General features: G+C 34.0%; 1 protein-coding gene across 2 annotated transcripts; it reads left to right on the forward strand.

Annotated features, from left to right (window-relative positions):
* The first annotated feature begins 437 nt into the window (after window positions 1–437).
* LOC141451891 (sodium-coupled monocarboxylate transporter 1-like) lies at window positions 438–22,716 on the forward strand. 2 transcript variants are annotated; one of them, XM_074123671.1, is made up of 14 exons: window positions 438–587; window positions 5,751–5,953; window positions 6,744–6,903; window positions 7,598–7,663; window positions 7,743–7,794; window positions 11,257–11,324; window positions 11,392–11,546; window positions 11,626–11,766; window positions 12,388–12,496; window positions 15,667–15,776; window positions 17,332–17,515; window positions 17,912–17,998; window positions 18,068–18,231; window positions 19,195–22,716. In XM_074123671.1, exons 1-14 carry the CDS (start codon window positions 453–455, stop codon window positions 19,457–19,459), a joined length of 1,899 nt encoding a protein of 632 aa, XP_073979772.1. In that variant the 5' UTR covers window positions 438–452; the 3' UTR covers window positions 19,460–22,716. The 2 variants fall into 2 exon arrangements, with proteins under 2 accessions (XP_073979772.1, XP_073979773.1); XM_074123672.1 differs by lacking the exon at window positions 438–587 and adding an exon at window positions 1,763–1,921.
* The last annotated feature ends 3,205 nt before the right edge of the window (window positions 22,717–25,921 follow it).

The following is a 25,921-nucleotide window of genomic DNA, read 5'->3' on the forward strand; positions in this document are numbered from 1 at the left end:
GAAGTCAAAATCTCTGCAGTGATTAATCTAGTTCTGCTGATTGAGGAAAGTCTTTTGCAAGGTCAGGGATACCAATACGCATGGGCACTGCGACTAATAAAATAAAAAATATTATGGAGCACTGCGCACGTAAACTCAAATTCAAATTTATATACTTTCACTACGATCGGCATAGAGTTAGTACATTTTTAATATAGTGGAAGAAACAGTTATTAGGCACATTTTCTGTAGTGTTGTACCACTACTACTTGCCAAATCCTACGTAAATATACACTTAACAGGTTCATATCGATCATTGAATTGCGTCAGTTGTCTTACTGCAGAATGCCCAAAATATTTTGACAACTTTATAAGTTTCTCTCTCGCTCTCTCTCTCCCACGCCGTCAATAAGTGTCAATAACAAAGACGTGGTTGTGTTTAGGTAATTTGTTGTAGACGACCTTGCCGATCTATGCAATTGAGTAATGGCCAGTTTAAGAGCAACGGCCAGCTAAACAGAACCTATCTTAAATTAGTGGCCACTGGACAAGACAGTAATCTCTCAATATCCAGCGGTCAGCTTCTATTTACTTTCTCTCCAGAGATCGTAAGTTATTGCTCCTTTTATTCTTGTCATTTATTATTTATTTTTTTTTTTTTAAGTTCATATTAGAAGATTAGACACACCCGCCATCTAAGAGCTGAAATTTCGCTGAAATGGGATAGAAGTTACCTATATTTGAGCAGAATTACACATAAATATGAACATTGTGAGATATTTTTATAGCTCATTTTATGAAATGGTGAGGGTTATAAATTCAGTAAAATAAAACATACGACAATTTTAGGTTGCTGTATCGCCCACATTCAAACGAAACTTAAATGAAATTTTTAAATGCCTGAAATTAATAGCTGAATTATGAATGAAATTTTGGGTCTTTGATGATTTATGTAGCTTTTGTCGACCAATAAACCCTTATACTTAACTTTTTTAATTTGTTTTTGTTGAGGAGATAAGTTATATAATATATTATCAAAATTATGTAAAATGTAATCTTTTCTGAAAAGTATTTTCTTCACCTTGGAAATGGTCTCTAAATTGAAAGTTTAAAGTACTAAAAGGAAGGAGAGAACTAAAATATGACTGAATTTTGTTAACAATTTCTTTTCCATTTTTCATACAATAATAAAACAAAAAAAATCATTTTGAAATAAAAAAAGTCACTTAGGATCTATAATCCTAGGTTATTCCTAACTCCTTTTTTTTCTGCGAAACTTTCTTCTGCTAATAACGATCAACCATATATGATCTTTTCACAGATTAGTATTAAGGTAGTTATTTTTTTATTTAACTAATTCTTTGAAGACACTATGCATACATAAATTTTTTATTTTCATTTTCAGTATTTTGTATCTATTTCGTAATTCTTTCATGATGTCAGGCAATGCTTTTCGAAACATCGGAAAACCAAACCAAATATGAAAACTAATTGTTATTCCCCACAAAAACGGCCGATGGCTTACAATTATTTAAGAAATATGAGTTCAATGGCGTACAACATTTAATTTATATTTCTTTAAAATTAATTTTAAAAATTTAGCTGATCGCTATATTATCTCTTGGGAACTGTAAGACAATTTTGGAAAAAAACTGGTGGCTGCGACTTCTCTTGTGGAGGCGCCGAAAAAGAAATATAGATGATGCAACATGTGAAATGCCTGGCAAATCTAAAAAAAGATAAGTTAGCATTTTCCGCGTTTACTGAATGGAAACGTAAAGTAAACAGCATGGCGTCAAGCTGAACAATTACCTCTCAGATAGTTAAAGTAAATAGATGTAAATTAGTATAAGGCAAGCGGTAAGTTTTCTGCGCTCACACTTTTGCCACCCTTCGTTTGAGGTGTTACTATTCTAAGAGCATTGGATAATTTCACATTAAGGTGAGTAAATCTGCCATGTATTGCGTTGTTGCGTCCTTTGTTGTTCTAAAATAAAACCTCAACTACTGCAACCACTTAAAGAAAGTTAAGGTTTCATCAGTATTTACTCCATTTCCCACCTAAAACTCCTAGCTGTTTTGTAACATCTAGAGACAGGAGCCGCACTCTTGAGGTGTAAAGTTTCCAATAGGGTACTTCAGCGGTGGCTGAAATGCCCTCCCGAATAACAACTTGCAGAATTTTTATTATACCCGAAAATTTTGACATATAATATTTCTTTTAGCTGGCCAGATTCCTGAAAAATTTATTATTTAATATTGGAGCATTTCATTTGTGGGGTGCAAAAAAATATAAACATTTTAAACTCAAAGAATAATTAAATAATTTTGTATTGGGATGCTCTTTTCAATTCCATTCGTGTTATATGTTAAATAGTTAAGCCGTTATCTCTATAATTATGTATGTGTTGATTGTGTTATAGATATCAAAGATGGGACCCAATTAAATATTACATTCTACTTTTGCATCTCTGTTTTAGAGTTCCGCAAAAGACGCAATCACTCTTTTACTAAAGTTATTTCTGATAACTGACAGTGATGTCATATACACTAAATTTTCTGAGAATTCTCATTCTAAGTTGATAAGATTTTTTTTTAAACCCATGTAATAAACTATTTTCATTTAGTAAGGTTCTGTATATTGAAAATGAGAAAACGTTACATAAAAGTTTTGGATGTACAATTTAAAAATATCCGTGGAAACTTTCAAGGGGAGAAACTAAAATCACTTTATTAAGTAAAATATGCTTCCTTGGTCGCAAAACCACCAAGAAAATTCGAATTCTACGATTTTCATTCTTGAGTTATGCACTCCGTTCAACAGTTAGACAAAACATGCACCTCTTCTACTCATAGACCAACTGGTTTCACAAATTACAATTTTGTAATAACGACCACTTCTTCGATCTCAAGGGACCACCCCTATAAGGATATTTTCTTTGAAAACTAAATTGATACTTTGCATGCAATACTACCTCTTAATACTGTGTGAAAAAGCAAAAGAAGTGAAGTGCACTAACGTACACGAACAGGTACCTTATTCTGAAAACAACTTTTCGAGATTTAAGGAGCCTCAAAACAGATATTTCGGTTGGAAACTGAATTTTGGAAATTTCACGCGATCGGAGTAAGAGAGAGATTAATTACTGTAAAAGTGATTAATGTATTCCAAAGTTGGGATTTCTAATAAAGCTTTATAAAGATACGTTGTATTCAAAATGCGAGAGTGCAAGGCTATAAATACCCACTAGGAAGGTTTCTTTTTCTTTAATTACAAAAGTAAGAGAAAAATTTAAGTGCTTCACACCTTCTTGGGGTTCTGAGTGTGAACGCTGCGCTAAGATTAAACGGTCATAATTAATGGCTCACTTTATTCTATTTGAATAACTATCTGTGTGCATCTAGGTTAGGTAATAGGCTGTTTACGTGTGGCGCAGATGTGGTGGTGAGCAAATATTATCTATCTAGGTTATACATTTATATAACAGTTGCGATTAAATAATACCATAAGTATTCCGACAACTGTAAATTATATTTTATTTCAAGAATACCTTAACTTCTTCCTTTTTGATAATAGCAGATGGCAATGGCAGACTTTTCTGAATAACTAAGGAACGAGGCTAAGTAAAATTTCTCTGCTATATTGTCCTTAAAATGTTCTTAGAGATAATGAGAAAGAAATTAGACCCCTTACCTTGCTTCCTATACTTATTGAGAAGGCTGAAGAAATTTAAACTTGGTAAAACAAATATTACAACTCAAACTAAATTGTAGACGCGGAGATCTTTAGAGCTGGCTAAACTAGCTTCATAGATTAGAATTATCCAAAATCGGAGCCGATATCAAAAGTTCATTGATTACGTCAAGCGATATTAACTTATATACCCGTAATCATTCAATCAAATGCCGTGGAATTCAATAAAAGTAGAGTTCATCCAGATGTTTCATTATATCAGCGAGCGTACAGATGATCTGAATGGTGAAAGAAGATATTTTGTAAAGTGTTACTTACTGTGGTTAATATCTTATTCTCGTGCAAGCGGGTCTTTTTTCAAATGTGGTGATTGCTGCCCTCTCTTCCTAGGCTTGTTAAAGGTGACAAAGTAGCTCTTCTAAGTTATTCGAGAGGTAGTGCTGATGCCTTCCTCAATTCTCGAAGAGCGGGAAAATAGTTTTACTCCAAAAAAAAAAAGCGCAATTTCTCAGTAGGAGATCGGCTTGTGCAAACTGAGCATTCATCCCTTTTCGAAATTGTTCGATTCATGTCCAAATAGCGTTTCAATGTTTTATTTTCTCATAAAACTCTATACGACTCAAAGATTGATTATTTTCATTAAATGAAATCTTCAGAAAAATTTAATTTCATTTTTTACCATTATGATCGTATGGACATCGTGATTAATCACTATTAATAATTAGTTATTAATACGTAGAATAACTCTAGCCTGCCTAGATCTTGACTTCGTCACCATAAGTGCTGCTACAAACAAAGTGTAGGAGTCCAGAGTTTTGGCTTGCCTATCCGTTGATTGTGGCCAGTTTCAACAGATTCTTTAAAAAAAATAACGTAATTTTGACAATAAACTGAAATTTGTTTAAATTACCATAAGTTTTGAAAAACCTAACCGATTTTTTTTTTTTTTTTTTTTTAGGAGCTCAAATACTATAAAAATATGCACAAAAAAATATAACGTTCCATTTGAAAAAACAAAGTTGGATGCTGCATCTCGAGATACGGGTTTAAAAAAATGGGTCAATCACTGAAAATAAACTAGACTAAAAATGATTAAATACGCGTTTTTTATTGTTTTTGAAATTTCTCGCCGTTTAAAAAAAAAATGGGTGGAGCGTATAACTTTGGTCACCCTGTATATTCTACACACTCCTTCACACGGCATTCCCCATAATCGCATAATTCCCCATAAAATTGTTTCAATCGTCGCACATACATTCTTTAAAGAGAGATAAGAAAAATTACTTTTAGATTACAATATTTCTGTTTTTAGGGTAGGGAGAAGTTGATATTAGTAATTTTAAAGAAAGCCTCACATATGAGACTAGCTCCTCTCCCATAAGTTATTCAGTCTCGAGACCTTCAAATGACACATGAAATTGCAAGTCGTATGACACCTCTTCATGGAAAACAGTTCACGCATCTAAATGTTGCGTTGTTGACCAAAAAAATAACTGTAAAGGCAATTTCTTGAACGTTTTTCTAAAATCTAATTGATATGCGTTGTTAAGGAAAATCGTTCTTACAATGACTTTATCTTTATTTCAAAGAAAATTAGAGAATATCGTCTTTTTGTAAAAAATAAAAAATTTCTGATGATTAATTCTTTCAGGCTTTTAAAATAACTATTTCTAGGAAAAATTTTCAAAGGAGTTTTCTAGGGAGTAGTGAGGTACACTTCTTCGTAAATTAAATATAGAGAAATTAAGAAATAGAATATGTTATAGATAGAATATGGATTAGACTTGAGGATCATATTACGAGAAAGAGTCCATATTGAGTGATTGTCAGTGCACAATATTATTAGAACCTTACTAAATTTGAACAGTTTATCTTCATACAATGGAATAAATGTAAACTGAATGGGCATGATTAAGTGGAGAGTTCGTGATAAATACCGTGTATAGAGGCAGAATGCTGGCATTGTTCCCTGGCTAAAAAATCTAATTTAACAGCCCTGTCAGTGGTGCGAGCTGCACTTATTTTAAAGGTGGATTTAAACATATTTGTATGCTAAGTGCTCCGGTGAATGTGGCAGATGAATGCAAGTTCGATGAACCAAGTGGGCATGTACCAGTTTGACTGGGCCGAGTACACAGTGTTCGCAGCCATGATGGGTCTATCCGCACTCACAGGCGTCTATTTCGGCTTCATCAAAGGAGGTCAAAACACCGTCTCTGGCTACATGCTCGGTGGCAAGCAGATGACAGTGTTTCCCATAGCTATGTCACTCATCTCTAGGTAATTCCTATACATTTTGCTTCATTAATTGTTAAAAAAAATGTTCACAGTTTTAGTTTGGATTTAAAAAATCATCCTTGTTAAACTATTTCTAAAAATAAGACTTTATGCCTGAACGAAAATGCGACACTTGAATTATGTGATTTCAGCGGCAATCATAAAAAACATTCTTATGAAAGAACGGAGGAACAAGGTTTTCATTGGGTAACATAATATTTGGACAAACTAATTACTACCTTGGGTAACATAATATTTGGACAAACTACCTTTATAATAAATAGCTGAGGAAAAAATATTATAAATACATAAGAGTAAATAAATATACTTTCTAACATATTGAGCTAATAATAATGAATGAATTTTTTTATCTTATTGGAAGTCAGTAAAATAATGAACTTTCTACTGTTTCAGCATATATATTTTTTATTTTTATTTTTTTAATCTGAAAACGCTTAGTTTAAATTTTGTATGCCATTCTTTCTGCATGTTTCAAACGGATAGTTGGAGAATATAGTACAGAAAATAGCGGTATCTATTCATTTACTTACATTACAGGCGAGGAGACCTTGAATTGTAACCCTTTTCGTATTATTGCTCATGGTACTTTTTTTTTAAAAAAAACTATTTCCAGTCCAAAATATTCAAAATAGTCTTTATTCTGTCTAAAATGTTGTTTGATTTACAGCTCTTTGTCTCTTGACTTCCTGGTTTATCAGAAGGAAAAACAATGTACAATAATCTTCGTTCATATTTTCGTTTCTTGCTAGAAGTAAGATGTCATCTGTTTCAGCTTCACCTCTTCCAACACTCTGCTTGGAGTTCCTTGGGAAATTTACACATATGGTTCCCAGTATCTCATGGCGAACTTTGCGAATATAGCGCTTGGAATGTTTTCCGGCTTCGTCATTCTGCCAGTTTTTTACAAACTGCAACTAATATCATTATACGAGGTAATGAAACCAATGATATGTACTTTGTGGGGAGGGTTATGTTGCAGAATGATGAAGCATCAGACTTGACTAGCAGGGGGAAAAAGTGATCTTACAACTACCATTCTGCCAAGTTGTGTAACTTTCACAGGTCTAGAACGATATTTACTTGCAGTAAAAACTAAAGAACAGTTATGCTCTGATCAATGAACTTAATCTAGCCACAGTTAGTTTTCAGCTAAGAACGAAAAAGTGTGGCCCGCATCAATGAGTGGGGTGAACATATTTAGCTGGTACTGATAAGCTGTTTAGATTTTTTCTTCAATTTCAGGAACTAAGATTTCGGCCAGAGCAGTGCGACTGTACTAACAAGTTTGGCGTTTTTTCGGAAACGAATCCATCTTTTCTTTAAAATTACTAGGAATTACATAAAGGAAGTTGAAGAAGTGATTAAAATAGGTTTTGTGCTTATTGTTTAATAACACTTCCTGTAGGCTTTTTGGGACATGAGATCTCAGACCTAACTTCCGAAATTTAGTTTGTAAGTTTTGTAACAATTGAATCAGTTTGTAACAAATAACAGGTTCTTAATATCCGCTAGAAAAGCTAGTGAATCTGTACGCCAGTAATGTAAAAACTGTTATGGTTTCATAGTCTCACATCATATAATGTTATATCAAATAATGTTAATTGGCGTGTAACTTGCTGTCTTCAGTATTTCGAGCTACGGTTCAGCAAGAATATCCGCACTCTGGCCTCCGTGCTGTACGTCCTGACGCAGGTACTTCAGATAAGTTTTCTCATCTTCTTATTGCTTTCTTATTTATTGATCCAGTTAAAACTGTTTCAACTGTTCGCAGATGACCTATATACCTGTTGTTATTTACGGACCAGCGATGGCAATAAATCAAGGTACATATTCAGCAAATTAGATGCTCTGATAAAATTAGAAAGAAAAAGTTTAGAGATAATTGGATGATTTAATAAATGTAAAGAAGTGTAGATATGTTGCATCCTCCACATTAGAAAATGATTGGAATGGAGAAACTACAGTTTAAAACATTGATCTTCGGAAGAGACAAGCATTTTTGCGGAAAAATTCATTCTTCTTGTAGGAGTTAGAGGTTGCTATACGTGCTACACGTAAATTTTCTCTTCATAGGAGCAGATGCGGATGAGTGTTGAAACTAGCAGCCGACAATACACGGAGGCACCAACGACCTCAGATGTGTGCCTCTTTTCGTTGGAATGACATTTATTACAATGGCCAAAAAATGTCTCTGGCTTCGAATTTCTAATGTCCTGATGTTCTGTTGAAGTCTCTCTATCCTTGTTCATCATTTGCTTCACCTAAATTTTGCGGAAAAATCCAAACGTGAACGCAGTTTTTTGTATTTTTCATGTATTTTAAGCTCTAGCGACATCCTAGTAGCTCACAGGCGTTTAAAAGTTCATCTTTAAGGGTTTTATAGTTATTATCTTTCTTATTATCCAGGAATCCCTTCACAACACTTACAAAACAGTTTTCAGAATTTATTAGATGCAGACGCTACTGCTGACTTTTTTCATGTACGAGTACAAAAGATTTGTTCAAGTAGCACACCATTTAGCTTAGATTGACTGTATATCTATTTATTTACAATAATCAAACTACTAATCACAGATTAAAAAGAAAAACGTTATAAAAAATAAAATTAATTACGAGGCTAAAGATTTCAAAACATTTTAAAAAAATGCTTACTCCAACCATTAATCATCAATGATTTTGTTTATTTATGTTTTAAATAAACATCGTCGGTTTAAGTTCATTCTTCGATTAAAGTAATTGTTATTTTATGAAGAAGTCAATCGAATATAAAGTGGATAAAGATATGCATACTTTTAGGTCAGCTAATTAATAAATTATTTTTTTACAAGTAAAATTAAAGGGACTACAATCGTATATCTCAATTGAGAATAAATAATTATTGTTGAATAATTTATTTGTTACTAACTGTGTGTAATTTGTGCTCTCGAATACTTCTGTGAGACGAATTGAAGATTAAAAGTTCCTTTTAACTCCGTGATCAAATTTCAAGTTATCAACTCTAACTTTGTCTTTTTCTACTTTAACGTGCATGTATACTTAAACACACATGAACTCATAATAAAGGGCATTATAAAGACAAATCAGAGGAATAATTTGGAATTGAGTTAAAATAAAGTGCCTATTTATTAAAACTGTCCGGTAGGACAGTTGTATAAGGGTTGATCGTCAAAAACTGCACGAAAAAGCGTAACGTTGAAAAACACCCAACTTTGACAAATTTTTTCTCTTTTTCTATAAAAGATAAAATTCCCAAATTTTCTTTAAATTATAGGGCAAACCCTCCTTTATCACTGTATTTGTTTTGTAACGACCCAGATTTAATAGGTTTCGAGAAAAAAGTTGCCGAAAATGAGCAAAAACGGCTTTTTCAAAAAATGTTCTTGTTGTTGTTCTTCTTGTTCTTGTTACCTTTTTTGTAAACAACGTAGCGCCTAAACACGTGAACCGATTTTCATGAGCGAGGTGTCATTCGATTCGGAATTTTATGTAGATTTATGAAGATGTAATGTACATTTTATCATTATTATAGCAAAAAAATAGAAATAAAAATGAGTGAACTAGCAAAAGCATAAGGGTGAGACATCTTATAAATTCTAAAAATTATTAATGAAAAGTTACTGCAGTAAAATTACCTTTTGGCCTTTAATCAACCCTTATATTTAACTTTTTAAAACCTTAAAGTTTTTGTTAAGGAGTTAAGTATGACTGCTTTAAGCCGTATGTAGACGAATCCATAAAAATATGTCCCTCGATAAGTTTACGATCCATATTAAGCCCATTCATTAGACCATCAATATCACAACAGGCCATCCATAGCCATCCATTTTATAAAAGCTTGAAAATGATATATTCGGTTTCCAGTGAACGTTTACTTTTTATCTAACAGTTTTTACTATTCATGTCTGGAACTAAGAAGTTCTAATCTTTGTTTTGACAAACCCAGGTCATGCAAATCTAGGCTTTTGCTTTTTTAAATTCGTCTTCTATTTTAGTAACACAGAGGTAGCAATTACATGGTCAGAAGGTACGCTCCTCGCAAGAGGGGCAGCGAGCGGCATAGAATTTTTTTGCACTGCATCCGCTGCTCTAAATTTATATGACAATTCACATAGTAAACATGAGGGGCTTTTATCTGTTATCTACTTTTATCTTGATCACCAACTTGACACTTGAAATATAAAAAAGAATTTTAACATTTTCGAGTATAGATGTGGCCAGTGTCTATCAATTTAATTGTTCACATAGATAACAAAACTTATCCTTTGAATTTTTGCGACATCGATGGCTAGAACTTGATTTTTAAATATATTTATCGAAATAGGGTAACTATTTACATCATAGAATCAAACTAAACTTTAAAGAAACATACTAGGGCCCTTAAGTTCTTAGAGTGCATTGAACTTACCAACGCTAACTCTGATTATGATTCTTCCTGCATTAGGTGAAGTTAGGTATAAATAATTTTAATTATTCGATCGTGTGGTACAATTAGGTACTTGAAAATGGAGGACGTATTTGTGAAAAGGTGTTTTAATAACTACCTAAATGAATATCAAAAGGAGCCTTTTTAATAAAAGTAAAAGTGCCACTTACGCTTGTTTATGTAATGCTCTTAATTATGTAGAGATGGCAACTGAGCAATTGCTAAGATAACTTGGTGATAGGTACTGGCTGGATTTTCTGCTCTTAGAAGCCTTTGGGACTATCGGCTCGATGACGGACAATTTAACCGAAACATACAGCTCTTATCAGACGCAGGCAGTGCACTGGAGGGGCACTGGTCACCAGCGACCAGAATGTTAATGTGCCGGAAATTAAAAATGAACATGTGTAGACTAAATGGTCTTTTGATGGGATCAGCATCTAGTAGGTATAGATCGACCTTACGCTCACAACTTCAGGGTAGTTTCTGTTTAAACAACAGAACAAAAAAGTTTTAAAAACCTTGACATCTTGGAGCAACGTAAATAAAAGCTCTCCTCTTCCCCTAAACTACTCGAGAGATATTTTTTTAAAGTGATATACTCAGATTTCCGTTATTTTTCTTTCTGTTGTATCCTGTTTACGCTGCCCCTTACATTCACAAAACACATGGACATTCAATAATTTTTTTGTTTTCACTTAGACAACTTTAAATAATAACGTAAAGTTATTACCTCATATTCTTATCTTAAACTTATTTCCTAAAGCTGATACAATCGCTACCCTTGCTGCTTCGAGCGATAGGGATAATATTAAATTAGATAATGAAATGGAAGAAGTTGCGTCCATGATGGATTGTTCAGTTTCAGGAATACATGTTCACACACTGACCACCATTCTCTGCTCCATCTGCATCTTCTACACAACCTTGGTAAGTTGCCTGAAGTAAAAGGAAATAGCAAAGAAAGGAAAATTGGTGAAAAAGGCTTTCATTGCAGGGAGGCTTGAAAGCTGTGGTGTGGGCGGACGCGTTGCAAGCTGGACTGATGATTTTGTCCGTGATTGCGGTGGCTATTCTGGGAGCCATACGAGTTGGCGGAGTTGGCGAAGTAATGCAGTCTGCATCTCAAGGAGGCAGACTCCAGTTTTTTGAGTAATGGTTACTTCATATTGATGCTCGTCCAATTTTGGGTCCTTTTTTACATTTTATTACTGATTTTTCACATTTTCAGTATGGATGCTGATCCTTCTGCGCGCATGACTTTCTGGGCCTCTACTCTAGGCTTATTCTTTCTTTGGACGAGTAATTCAGGAATTAGTCCTGCAGCTGTACAAAGATATATTTCACTTCCGTCCATTACACAGGCACGTTGGTAAGTTTATATAGAACAGAATGATGTTACTTACGGCAGACTATCTACAATTAAACAGAAGTCCACATTGATTCTTGTTATATTGCATAAGTCACCTGCGACCAGTTTTTTACTTTCCCTTACTGAAGTATTGCTGACTTGTCAAAGTTTAGAATATAAGTATTCAAAGTACCGAGACCCTGACTTTTATGCTTACATGCGCTCGAAAACAGCAAGTTCCTCCCACTGAAGATTATGAAATATATATTTTCGGAAAAAACTTTAATTTAATGTGATTTTTTTCTATTTAAAATTAAGTCGTGTCAACATTGAAGTCATTGGCGCCAAGAGCTCTTTTTGTGCACTTTTTTCCGGAAAGTGTTCTTACATTGCTGACAACACTGTCTATCACTGCGCCAGTGATCTGTTAAAAACTTCTAGTCAGAGAAAATCTATTAAGTGTTCGTTCTTTCTATTAAAAAAATGTATAAAAAAACAAAACCGGAACGACCGCTGAGGAATCCAGTAAGCTAACCATTGCACTAATCCCTTCCTCACTACATCTTAAAATTGCTTCTTACACCAGTAAGTGAGAATAAATAGTAGTGAGCATGATTATTTGCTGTTAGTGTTGGTTTTTAGGTCCATCTTCTTCCTGGTGTGTGGCAGCAATCTGTTCCTGACAGCCAGTGGTGTTATCGGCCTGGTCATCTACGCTGCTTACAAGAATTGCGATCCTTTCTCTTTGAAGGTTCTTAAAAAATATTCATTGAAGTTTATACATTTTTAATCCCTGATAAGGTATTGTGACCATGAAAAATGTTCTGAACTGAGATTCCTCCGGAAATCTACTTTTTGGATTCTCCTGAGACCAAAACTGCGATTCGAGTGTGAAAATGGTCGGTCTGGGTATGAAGGTTCTAAGAAAAGTAAAATTTAATTTTTCGTGGTCCTACCAGGGGTATTCGACCCTAACTTGATGTTCAAAATTGCTCATCCGCAAGTAATGCATTTAATTCTTAAACTTTCTATTTAGATTCTACTCTGAGAACTCTAAAAACTTACAATCTATATCCAGTTAGGCGCCACGGTAGCCGAGCGGTTAAGAGGCGAGACCTGCAAAGCTAATATGCATTGTGGTACTGGGTTCAATTCCCGGTCTTTAGGCCTTGGATTTTATTTAAAGGTTAATAAAAGAAATTTACCGTAAAGTATGTTTGCTAGTCGCCTCCGTCCACGACACCTAATTTGGTAGTTGGACGTTAAGCCCGCCTGAAAAAATAGGCAATTACTTTACTTTACTTTATATCCAGTTAGAAATAATTAAATATATTTTGGAATCCGGAGTTGAAAAATCAGTAAATTAGAACTTACACATTAAATTTATAGGAATAACATAAAATAATCATTGCAAAGAATGTAATCGTTCATTAATCCCGAAGGAAAAAAATATATTGACAACTTCAGTCATAATTTTTTTTTTATTACCAAGCTTTCGACTAAGGTCTAGGGCTTTTTCAGGGATTATGCTTATTACATTTATAATATTTTTAAAATGTTTACAACTAAGTTTGAGGTGTCTTCTGTCATGTTTTTTTTTAGGACCTGTACATTAGAGTTTTATTCTGACGTTTCTAGAAAGATGCATCCTGAAAGCCACATCTCGGGCGCCTAATCGGTGTACACTCTGACAAGTTTCTTTGTAGTTAACTTACGATTGTTCACTTTGTAGGCCACACTCGTCCAAAAAGTATTCATGCCGACGTCTTTCATGTTTTGTCCTTACACTGTGATTCCTCAATACTTTTGAGAAAGACAACCTTATTTAGGCTCGATTAAAAAGCTGTACAAATTTCTTGATCAGATATCATATGTCCAGATTAGCAAAGAGAAATAAATGTTCACTTTCTCAATGAACTGCATTATGTTTACCAAGAAGATTTTACCTATTTTTTGGCGCATCGACAGCTAAGGTCATTCGCCTCTTAAATCCTCCTCGAACTTATTTCCACTTTACTTGTGATGGCAGGTGTCTTTGCAGCTGATGCGCATCCAACGCAGAAGCTTTGCTGAAGCTCATCTTTAGTAATTTCATTTGGTTTCAGTAAAATACATCATAAAATACAGTTCTAGTTATAATTTTATTTTGTCTCACAACTTATGTCACTTTTGTGAAACTCTTTCCACACTGTTTTCATACATTACTAAACTCTTCTTAGATTTAAATATTCTAAGTCTTTCGCGCCCTAGACCACTGCACGAGTTTCTTTTCCTTACATTGCGGCTAAAAATAGGATTTTTAGGGGGTTGCGGACGTTAACATCACAGTCCTAAAAAAGTTTCTGAAATCTCTGGCTGTTCCTACTGAATTATAAATTTCGAAGTTCCCACTATTTTGAGTTCACACACACACACACACACGCGCGTAATAAAAACTAAGTGCTCACATGCCAATAGACAATTTTCTGAAAACCACTATTTGTGGCTCTGAGGACATCAAGGAAATTTAATGTGATGGACATGCTTCCCTCTTCTTATTAGAAGAAAGTAAATATTATTACACACCCAAGATATTCTTGCGGTTAGGAAGGTTATTAGTGTTCATCCGTTTTCAGTAAGATTTTAGAAATGTTAGAGAATGTGGTTTCTCTTGCCATGGCTGCGGAGCGATGCGGTATGTGATTCTAGTCGTTTTGAGATCAATGTGAGGAACAAGTCGAAAGAGATCGTATTCAGTCTTAATTTTGTTTACAAATGGTTCTTCAAATTGGGTTCGTGGGTTTCACGGCCTGTAGACTCTCAAAACGCCGCGGCCTGGTGAGAAATGTTCGCTTACTTTAGTGAAGTATGATATTTAAGTACTTAAGTTATTATCCATCTTTAATAACTGATAATAACTACACTCAGTGGTTTGTAACTTTGGAGTCCATCATTCCGAGTGCTTCCGTCCCTGAGTAGCTCATACGACGATACGATGGAACTAGTGATGGCATCGTACCCGTTCACAACGGTTCTTGCGAACCGTTTTTTAAAATTATGAAACCTTAGGGAACCGGTCATTAAAAATAAATGAATTACTCTACTTCAGTTTTGATTCGTGCGCCATGCCCTGCAGTGTTGCAACTGTAGACTGCCTAAGTCGGGAGCCGTACAAAATTGCTGTAATCTGTGTCGCAATAGGGTAGTAGTTAGGTAAATAAATAAATAAATAAAATTTTGTAAAAATCTAGGAATATTTCATTTTTTTCGATCCATTGTAGTTTCGCCGTAGTTAATAGTGTAAACTGTAGTGCGCAAGTCGTTAGGTTAGTTTTGTTTTCGACATACATACATGTTTCTAGCACGGAAGATTTCAATTTGAAAAAATAAATTTTTTTATTTAGTTTCGGTTTAAAGTCATGTTTTCCACTATAATTTTATTAAAAATTTTGACCAAAGTTGGAAATTAGAGACCCCTGCAATCATCTCTTGTCAAAAAAATTGAACTACTGATGTCAGTAGTTCTAAAACGTTATTTTTGTTATACGATTTTATATTTTAATGATTTTTTTTTTTTTGGCGTATCGACTAAAGAGGTCATTAGTGCCCCTCATCAAATGATATATTGTGTGAAAAAATGGTATTTTTAATGCAAAGTTAGGCCAGGTAAGTGATTTGTTTTCACACTTAAAAAATAAAGAATAGGTTCCTAAATATCATTTGACTCTATGGATCATTTGACTCTATTGCTAAAAATTAATGATGCTGTCACTGGATGGAACACTCTCAGTATACAATCCATTTTGGATATCCAAGAGAAAGTTCCTCAAAGTTTGAAAGTTTTGATGGCCAATTCTTTTCAATTTTCTCTTAACCAATTCACCCCAAAAATTCCTTCAGAAATAAGACATTGTTATAAGTTTTAAATTATTTGGTTCAAAGGTGATATCAAGACCAGATCAGATTGTTCCTTATTTTGTACTGGACGTCGCTGGACAAATTAAGGGATTACCTGCCCTATTTCTCGCAGGAGTTGTTTCTGCAGCACTCAGGTGAGTTCAGAATTTATTTACATTACTCTTTTTATTTTCATACAAATGCCATACCAAACACTCTTCTACACTCAACCCCATGAAGAAATGAAGTGGAGAGATTAAAAGTGTCGAACGTCCTTATCGCTTATTTAATCCGTCTAGCACGCAATTTTATTTTATTTTTTTGTGTCGCGGATGGGTAACAGACTTTTATAGTGCAGTGTGAGACCAAGAACATTGACGAGTTGAAGTCAAATACTCTGAACCAAACAGACTTATCTACCTGGAATGGTGGAAATAATGAAAAACTGAAAGTCCGAAACCGGTCAGGGATACAACCAAGATGCATTCTACGACCGTTGAAATCAGTGATTCTATCCTTCGCGCTACGGTCCTAACTACATTTTCAATAGTGTTGACTCATCTTAGGATGAAATCTAAATATTTAAAGGAACTGACCTAAATTACCACAATTAATCTTCTGGACTTTCTAAATAGTGCTAGGGCCCACTATCACTCAAAATAGACCGGCTTCCCATCAAAGATAATGTGATAGGTAGTTAGCGCCCCTTGCTACGTTCACAAAGCTCTCTCTATAGCGACTTGCAACCAACATTTTGCCCAAGCAGAATATTTTTTGTGCCAATCCACACTTAGAGTCACTCCCTTCTTCAGCAACCCTTACAATCCAACTGGTCGCATGAGTCATCATGGTCGGAGATCCTTCAGAACTGCTGACTTCCCTTAGGTGACCTGCCGAAAGTTCATTTTTTCTAGTACCGTTTAACATAATTTCCATTTTTTTTATCAAATCTACATAAAATTATTTTTCTCAACCATTCTACTTACTTGATACTTACACTAAGATTGTAACAACTTATGAATAATTGATAGCTTTGATTCTTTCTTATTGAACTGTAATAGCACTTAGTTCCAATAGTCAGACATTAAGCTATTTTTCAAACAGTACGCTATCACTTATTCTTGTTAATACTTCCGCGTACTGCCTATCAGGAAGTATTAATGCCGACTTTTCGATCGAGGACCACCGAAATATATATATTTATATATTTAGATCCGCAAGTCAAAAAATGTATTTTTTAGAAAAGTGTACGTGTGTGAGTGATGAGTCAACACCCAAAAATTACTACGAAGATTAGTATAATAGAATATATTGGCATACTTTAAAAAGGATAATACTCAACGTATGAAATACCAATATATAGGCTTCGTGTCCGTAAATTATTAAACTAAGGCTTCAAGATTGGCGAGGAATCGGTCAAATAAAAAACAACTCTTCTTTTTGCCAACGTTTCGACAAATATATTGTCTTCTTCAGGGCGTGGCTATGCACTCTAGTTGAGTTACAGAAACTCAGTTTCTTGAATCTGTTGAATGCCCTTCAATTGTAAAATAATAATTGTAATTTGAAAATGTCCAAATTCAAATCAATTCACTTAGCCCTATAAAACTAATATGTTCCTACACGAACAACTCAGCTCGAATATTTTGTTTTTATGGTCTGCATAATTTGTTCATAATAGAAATATTTAGAGTGTTGGTGTGATTGCAGCACCATGTCTACCGGCTTGAACACAGTGGCTGGCGCAATTTATGAAGACTTCGTGCAGCCTTGTTTCAGAACCAAAGTTTCAGAAGCCAGAGCTAGTAGGTATATCAAGATGCTCGTGGTAATTCTGGGGATCATCTGCCTGTTGTTTGTCCTGGTGATAGAGAAGCTGGGCGCTATCCTAGAGGTTGGTACTCCCTCTCATTGAGATGCATTATTTTGGCACCCCATCTAGATTAAATATAGTACTATTTGAGATATATTCGTCGCGATTTTATCAGGCTAACATTTTGAAAATTGGTGTTCAGCATTTCTGAGATCACACTTCTCTTACTAGCTGTCAAAAGCTTCAACAAATACAGGAAAGAACGTTGCTTTGGAAGCACCAAAGGAAAAGCTAACTTTCGCATTCTATTGCGGACTTTACGAGAACCATCATGTTTCTCTCTATCAAGTCTAACCACCAGACTCGATATTATTTGTGAGCTTTAGGCAGTCAAAGTTTAAAATTCTAAAATCTAAACTAATGACAAACTTGATGACATATTTATTTCTTCTATTAATTGTTTTGAACTTATTTCAGTTGTCTGCCAGCGCTGGGGGTATGACAAGTGGAGCAGTTTTAGGAATTTTCATCCTTGGGCTCTTTTTCCCTTGTGCAAATGCCAAAGTAAAGTATTTCTTGAACATATAAGCTGTAAAGCTTAACTGAAATAATAAGCAAGTGTTTATTGTACAGGGAGCAATGGCGGGAGGGCTGTGTAGTTTGGTGACGACCACGTGGTGCCTGATTGGATTTAGAATTTCGTCCATGAAAGGTCTGATCAAGTACCCCGCCAAGGAGATCAGCGTGCTTGATTGTCCGGCTAATGTCACAGCAAAGATAGGATTCATGCCAGCCAGGTGACCTTACATCTTTACTATTTAGTAGTGAGTAAGAGGTTGCTTAATACTTTCAACTCCGAACAAATATCTTCTCACGTAACCACAAACTTTAAGGATTGGGAATATTGTGTGAAATTATTCGTCTATCCCTGCTTAAAATGTGCTGATTTTTTTTAAATTATTAAAAACAATAATAATTTGTTTAGTTGAGTTCGGGGTAATGGCGTAGTAAAAGTAAAAAGTGACGTCCCAAAAAACAGAAGTGTTGTTATATTGGTGAAGATAGTAGGAAAATGCTTTGGATTTTTATTGGATAGGCACCAGTTGGTTGTATAACCAGTTGGTTGTGAAAATTCGAAAATACTACTGGATCTTGGAGATTATAATGACCTTAATGTTGCTGATTAAACTGAGGCTTTTAACAGCTTCTTCAACCTCACCTCTCCTCAGAACTATCTTAAGAAGGATTTCCGTGTTAAATATTACTTACAGATATAGAAAGCACCAGCAATAGCAAAATTATGAATGGAAATTTATATGACTATAGGCAGGCAAAGAAAAAAAAAAATCTCTTAGAAATCCGATTGGGGCCTCGCAGGTTGGGTAGTCTTCCAACCAGAATTGTGCTAATGAGTACCACAATTCAAAATTCAGATTTTACCACAGCATTAGTTCATTAGTTTAGAAGGTTTCCTAATTATTCTTAATAATGAAAATGATGATCAATTACTCTAATCCTGCTGTAGTAAATGGATAGTGAAATAATGTTATGATGTCTAGAAGTCCAATGACTATTCGCGTTACATCACCTTACATTAGGGCGTTACATTAGTGAGAAAAACAAACTTCTCTCTCTTGTGGACTGAATGACTGGTTATTCTTTACTCACTTAACTTGGTGAGAGAGAGCTGCTTTGATGTTGGTATGTCTCCCTCTGCTTTGTCCACAAAATGAGAATTTTGATTGATGTTTCTGTTGTAGCGAGCCAGCAGAAGGCTACGTGTTCCCGCTCTACCGATTATCTATCTTTTACTATAGTTTGGTGGGATGCAGCGTCGCCGTGGCGGTTGGACTTGCCGTGAGCCTCCTCACCGCATCCGCCCCACCTGAGCATCTACATCCGGACTTGTTCTCACCCTACATCCACGGATTTTTACCCCAGAAATCCAAATTATTTAATAGCATACCCACCACTGATGAAAATAATAAAACACAAATAATAAAAACAACAGTAAAAAATATATAGAATTTCTAATTTTTGTTGTGCTTAAATAAGTAAGTATAAATTTATTTCTATTTTGGAAAATGTTACCTTGAGTGCTGAATGAAGGAGATGTGTGTGGAACGAATGACTGGTGAACTTTTCTGACTATACAGGCGTAAATGTAGCGTAATTAAGAAAAACAGACAAATCTTCCAAATTAACGACGCAATATTTATTTTGGGAAAGACCAGGCCTCTCATAACGAGTTGAAAAATAAAATAAATCGTTCTAGCTATCCACATCTAAGTTTAATGTAAGACTTGACGGCTTTTTGTTCCGAGGAACAACTTACGCCACTTACGTCTTTTGGGATGGAGAGGTAAGTTACTTCCTACCAACCTACGACATTCAAGTCCATCCCATTATTTTCTGCTTGCCTAGACCATTGCGCACCTTCTAGCTCACGCTTGTGCCGGTAGCTAAACGGTATTGTGTCGAACCATACTTCCATCCAAGGCCACTGTTTTTTTTCTCAGCCCCTCAAAACATTCTAGTCTATCCACGAAATTAATACCTAAAAAATTAGGTTAGTACACTGGAACCAATACTCATACTTTACTATTCACGTTTTACAAAAATTGAAAACAATAAAGTGGCGAACATTACATTCAAAGCTCGTGTTGGGATCTTTCCCCTAGGTTTAGGAAATCCCCTTTACTCTAGGAACTTGAAGAAGTCATTCGAAAATAATGGAAAAACTTTCGGGATCTTCTAAAGGAGATAAGATTTATAAAGTTACTATAAAATCTTCAAAACGTTTAGCGGTCATTTAGAATAAGATCTGTTCTACCTCTTATCTTATTTTTCTTCTACCCCTTCTCCTTTTCAATACAGTAACACATTGTTGCTACTCTCATCCGCTCCTCTTTTTTAAACGAACAACTTTTTAATAAAACAAACCGATGCACACCAACCTGAAGCTCTTTCACTGGCTGCAGGCCCCCTTTCTTCTTTCCCCTTTTAATGTTGCGTCATTAACTGCACTCCTAACAGAGCTATTTTACAACGAAGTTCTAACATTTCTTCGAAATCTAGGCCTAGATTACTGCCAAGTCGAGACTATAAAGCATTTGCATGGAGTATCTCGTAGGAAATCCTAGGGTGTAGTAACTATGTCTGTTGCTTCTCGGCATATATTATCAACCCGGATGCCGAGCGACACGTAACAACGTGTACCCAACCTAAAGGTTCAAAATTAAAGAGATCTGTAATTAGTTATTCGTAATTGCGGCACAAAATTATTAAGAATTGAAAATGTTGTTCACTTCTCTCCCCTTTTCGGCAACTTGTACCGTTGCCTTACCATATTGTATGATTCTTCTTAGAAATAGTATTTAATTTTATAATCTGTGTTAATTTACAATTCAATAAAGTTAGTTTTTAGCCATATACATAAATAATATTATTTACAATGTACGATCGTATCATCACTTGCTCAGCTACAAACTATAGTAAGAGGTTGATCAAAGCATTTACAGAAACAAAGCAGGTATTGCAAAATAAATACACGAATTAAAAATGAAAAGAGTAAACGAATAAAAAAAGTTAATAAAATAAATTTAAACTGAAACTATTATTATTTAATGAATATCCTTCAAGAATCATAACATTTAAAACTAAACTGATTAATAATACTTAAAATTAATGGTTTATTATCTTTGAAGGTTTCAAAATTTACTATATATTTACATATATTGATTGATATGAATGAAAAACACTGTTACATAATACAGCAAAATATTTAATCTGACATGAATTATTCTCATATGTATGAGTTATTAAAAAATATCAGGATTATGTTTCCAAAAAACCTCTTTTTCGACATTCGTTTAAGTTTTATTGCTTTCTATATACTTATACATTTTATAAGTAATTGTGTCTCATTATTTACAAATTTAAATGTAGGATCATTAAGTCAACTTCTGATAAAAATAAAATAAAATGGCAATGAGCAAATACAGAACTTAGTAAATATAAGAAAATAAGAGAACAACTATCGCACATGAAATGTACAGTTGGGTCGTAATAGGGAACATGGATAATGCTGTATCTAAGAGATGAAATGGCGAATGTAATAAATTAGCAGATATACTAGTTTCTCATGTCAGACATAAAAATATGATTAAAAGGATTAAATTCTATCCAAAGGTGGCAAGAGACCAAGAGTTAAACTGTAAGCTCCTGCTTTCTAGCGTTACCATTCTGAACGACAGTCCAGCAACTTATACTCATTTTGATAAATTTTAAAGCAAATAGGTATGTGCTTGAAAATAAAATTAAAGATGTGACTAGTATTAAAAACAAAAACAATGACTAGTTTTAAAAACAAAAACAAATTAAGTCATTAGCTGGTAACGTTTTTTTAGATTGGGTCAGAATAGAATATTTGTATTTGCCTGTGACTTTTAGACACAGTTGGTATAATATAATAGAAACAAATTAAATTCAACCTACAGTACAGTAAATATTGCTTATTTGCATTAGTTTTTAGTGGCCTTAAATATTTCTATTAAGGATTCAATTTAGCGAGGAATCGGCCCAGAACAAAAAAACCTTTTTGCCTTTTTGCCAACGTTTCGTCAAATTTATTACTTTCTTCAGGGAGTGGTTATGCGGGTCGGTTGAGTTTCAGAAAACGTAGTTAATAAATTTGCCGAAACGTTGGCAAAAAGACGGAGTGTTTTTTTGTTCTGACCGATTCCTCGCTAAAGTGAATCCTTAATATTAAATATTACATTTAGAAAATAAATCGCATTGGCGAGTATCGAAACGGGTTTATTCCATTTATTTTCTGAGTGCAGTTCTATTTTATTAATATGTTTTTCAATAAAAAAGGTTATAAAAAAATTATTAAATGATAACTTATTGTCTAAATTTTTCAATGATTTGAAATTGTATTAAATATTTTGGTGGTTAATAAGGATGTTTATGTGATTAATAATTAGGAATGTTTATTTCTTTTTATATCATTATTCTCACAGTCTTTAATATAGATTACCTTCATAAAAGAACACAGTCTTAAATGAATTACGACGGTAACGAGGAATTTTGGGAATAGCTACTCCCGGCATTTCTTCGTTTTGTTGAACGCTATCGAGATTTAGGGTAAAAATTAAATTGAGAACATGTATTGGGATTAGGGTATTAGTGAAGTTTACTGTTGGTACATTTTGAAAGTGAATGTGAAATATAAACAAATGAAATAAACTAGTTATAAATTTTTGGCTGTAGCTTCGAAAGGTGAGAACTTATTTTAACCCAGCTCTGGATCTTAGACAAGCCATAAATCATGACAGATATTACAAATTAAGTTCAAAAATATGAGTCCCAATTGAAGGGTTTAGTTTCTGTTCTTAAAAAGTTGGTTTCGTCGGTATTTTCACTGGTATAGAGCTTTTATTGATCATAAAAGATTCGAGGACGACTGGTTTCTGCTTTGTGTGAGTTTTATTAAATAAATAAAAATATTATTTGAGTTGAATTAGGATTCTAATTTTATAAGACACTTAGTACTCAAAAATAAGTATTTAGTTAGCAATACATACACTGAAACAGTAATGGAAATTGAATCGGAATTTTTCAGCTAATGTGATGTATCTCTACTCCCTATCAGTCGTGTTTTAGGGACAAAAACCAACATATTTTTCATTTTTTCCTAAAATTCGGAAAGCATGACGGGAGATTACAAGATTGGTGCGATTAAAAAAATTAATTAATTAATAATAATAATAAAAAAACACCAAGAAAAAAGCTTTCATGGATTAAATCACTTGTACGGAACGATGTGGCACATTTTCGCCAAAATCATCAAAAGGTCAAAAATATCCAAAATACTAAATTAGAAGACAATCGGCTATGTCACTTACTGAATTAAAACTGTCCAGAAGGGCATTAAAGTTGTATAGGGGTTGATTTTTATAAGGGATGATTAAACGACAAAAATACACAATCAGCTTAATCAGTTTCGTTTAATTAACCATTAAAATTAACTACTTAAATTATGTTTCCGTTGTTTTTTGGCCTCTTGTACATAGCAAATCAGCCATTTAAATGTTGGGTGTTCGAAGCAGTATCTTTGAGTATTAATAGATCTAAAATCTCAATAAAGCATAGAATCAACGATTATTTGTATAAATGTTTACGCTGTTGTTTTCTTTGCATCCGTTGTTTAAGTTATTTTGAGTTTTGGTTTTTGATTTCTAAGTCGCCTACTCTATAAACCCTATACATGACGAGCGTCTTTAATATTATAAGTTTTAATTAAGGAGATAGATTATTTAGTTAAGTATTCTTTCGGCATTTTTTGAGACTCAGCTCTGCGGCGCTGTAGGCTAATACTTTTATTTATTTTATGGTAATGTCAACACGTGTGCACCCTGTTTCCCACCATTGGGTAAACTGTAATATGTTTGCGAACTGTGCTGCTTGTTATTACAATTTCTTTTGCCCGAATATTCGTCCAAAAGGGTATTGATTGTCGGCATTGATAACAATAGAGCTGTAATCAACTGGGACCACAACTTTATCTTGAAAGTACAGAATAGTCTGGACTGGAAGTAAGAAGTTGGTAGTAATTCTTGAGACATTGGTGTGTGCAACATTCAAATGCTACCTAGCGTAATGATTTCCGAGGCCAATCTCTCTAGTCTCAGAACAGAGCTCAGTCCAAGGCTACTCCCTTCTACATTCTTTATTCATCAAACTTTCCCTCTGCTATCTACTGTTTTATTTCAAGCCAACCAAACTTACTTCTACAGATAAACCTCCATTCAAAAATAATAGAAATTACTTTTTTTTCAATTCGTAATTCAAGTGATGCACAAAAAGTCTTACAAAAATCTTACAGAAAGTTTTCTTACAAAAATAATTTAATTCAGAATATCGAACTGATAAAAGCTTCCGCCGCTGCTAGTAAAAATTTTAATTTTTAAAACTTGAGATTTGTTATGAAACCTTTTGAACATTCAACAAAAAAGGTTTTTAGCGCACGGTCTGAATGTATTGAAAAATATCTCAAAGGCAACAAAAAAACGCCGGAAGCTCAAACATCTTCCTGCTTTCATCCATTGTCACATTCGTAGGTAAAGTTTTCCCGCAATGCGACACCAGGAAGGAGAGGTAAGGGCGAAGGATCTTCTCCTTTTCCAGTTTTCAATTTGTATATTATATATATATATATTACTGCACTTGTTGCACTGTTTCTTAATCATACACACATTCGCGCAATTCCCATTCTTGGAGGAAAGCTACCTAGAGCCACACATCCAATATGCTAAACTACTAAAAAAAACTCGTGTAAAGGAAATTGATCACCTTGATTGCCTTGGAGGGCTAAAGGGCAGGCTGTTGAATGAGATATAGCGTACAAAAGAATTAGACGAGAAACTCAAAGATTTACAGAATATTTGGAAGCGGAATTGGGCGACGAGATTGACGAAAAAACTTCAAATTATCTGGGATGTTAAAGTTGGAAACACAGAAAGGAGGATTAGCGATTATATGGAGAAGAATGGAATTCCGTGCGTCCAGATAGTTTTTACAGTGGCGTATACAGGGTGTACACGGAGGAGAGGTCGAAACTTGGGGAAGTGGTTCAGTAGCTCAAATGCAACAAAAAATATTCTATTCACTTTGGCCCGATTCTCAATAGTGACCAAGATATTTGCATTTTTAAATTTTCCGTCGATATTCGCGTTTTTCACCATAAAATGGCCGTAACTTTTCTATCCTTTATCCTACAATAAATCTGCTTATTCCAAACGAAAGAGCATTAAATTCTCAATAAATCTGGTTAGCCAAGACCCTCAAAACGTTTCTTATAAACAATGAAATTTTTACTTTGTCTAAAAAATTCGTTCTCGATGAGTTTTGATAATTTTTTCTACAGTATTTTTTCAATGATTAATGAATGAAGGAGTCACCCAATTACAGAAAAAGTAGTTGACTACAATTGTTTGTGCAACTTATCTTAATGACATAATGGTAGCTTTTTTCATCGAAGTTAATTAATAATAATTCAAAAATAAAGTGGTTGTTTTCATTTTTTCTTTCTCGAAAAATTGATTAGTTTTAAATTATTATTAATTAATTTTGATGGAAAAAACTCCATATTATGTCAATAAGATAAGTTGCACAAACAATTGTAGTCATGAAACAAAAAATTTGCCACAATTCTTTCCCACTTCCTTGTTTGAATAATTCGAACAATTTTTGTAGCGATTTTAGGTAGGCAGGCACCTACCTATTGTATTTTATTACTACTGTGTTTTATTGCTACTGCATTTTACTTCCGTTTTATTAAATAATAATTGTTATAAACTAAAATGGTAACTTTTCTTTTTGTTCCTTCTCCAAAAATTGACATACGAGAAAATTAATAATTTATATCAGTGAAAAGTCGGTTACGCAAAATCCCAGTTTTCTGCATTTACACCCCTCTGTTCG

This window comes from Rhodnius prolixus, unplaced genomic scaffold, assembly GCF_049639745.1.
Source record: "Rhodnius prolixus isolate KJV_2025 unplaced genomic scaffold, Rpr scaffold_14, whole genome shotgun sequence".
Classification (NCBI taxonomy): domain Eukaryota; kingdom Metazoa; phylum Arthropoda; class Insecta; order Hemiptera; family Reduviidae; genus Rhodnius; species Rhodnius prolixus.

Bases quoted from the DNA above. Each gene is read 5' to 3' on its own strand.
- LOC141451891 (XM_074123671.1), top strand. From the start codon at position 453: ATGCAATTGAGTAATGGCCAGTTTAAGAGCAACGGCCAGCTAAACAGA. The intron at 6,904-7,597 runs GTAATGAAACCA...TGCTGTCTTCAG, and splicing joins AACTAATATCATTATACGAG to TATTTCGAGCTACGGTTCAG. The intron at 7,664-7,742 runs GTACTTCAGATA...AACTGTTCGCAG, and splicing joins TGCTGTACGTCCTGACGCAG to ATGACCTATATACCTGTTGT.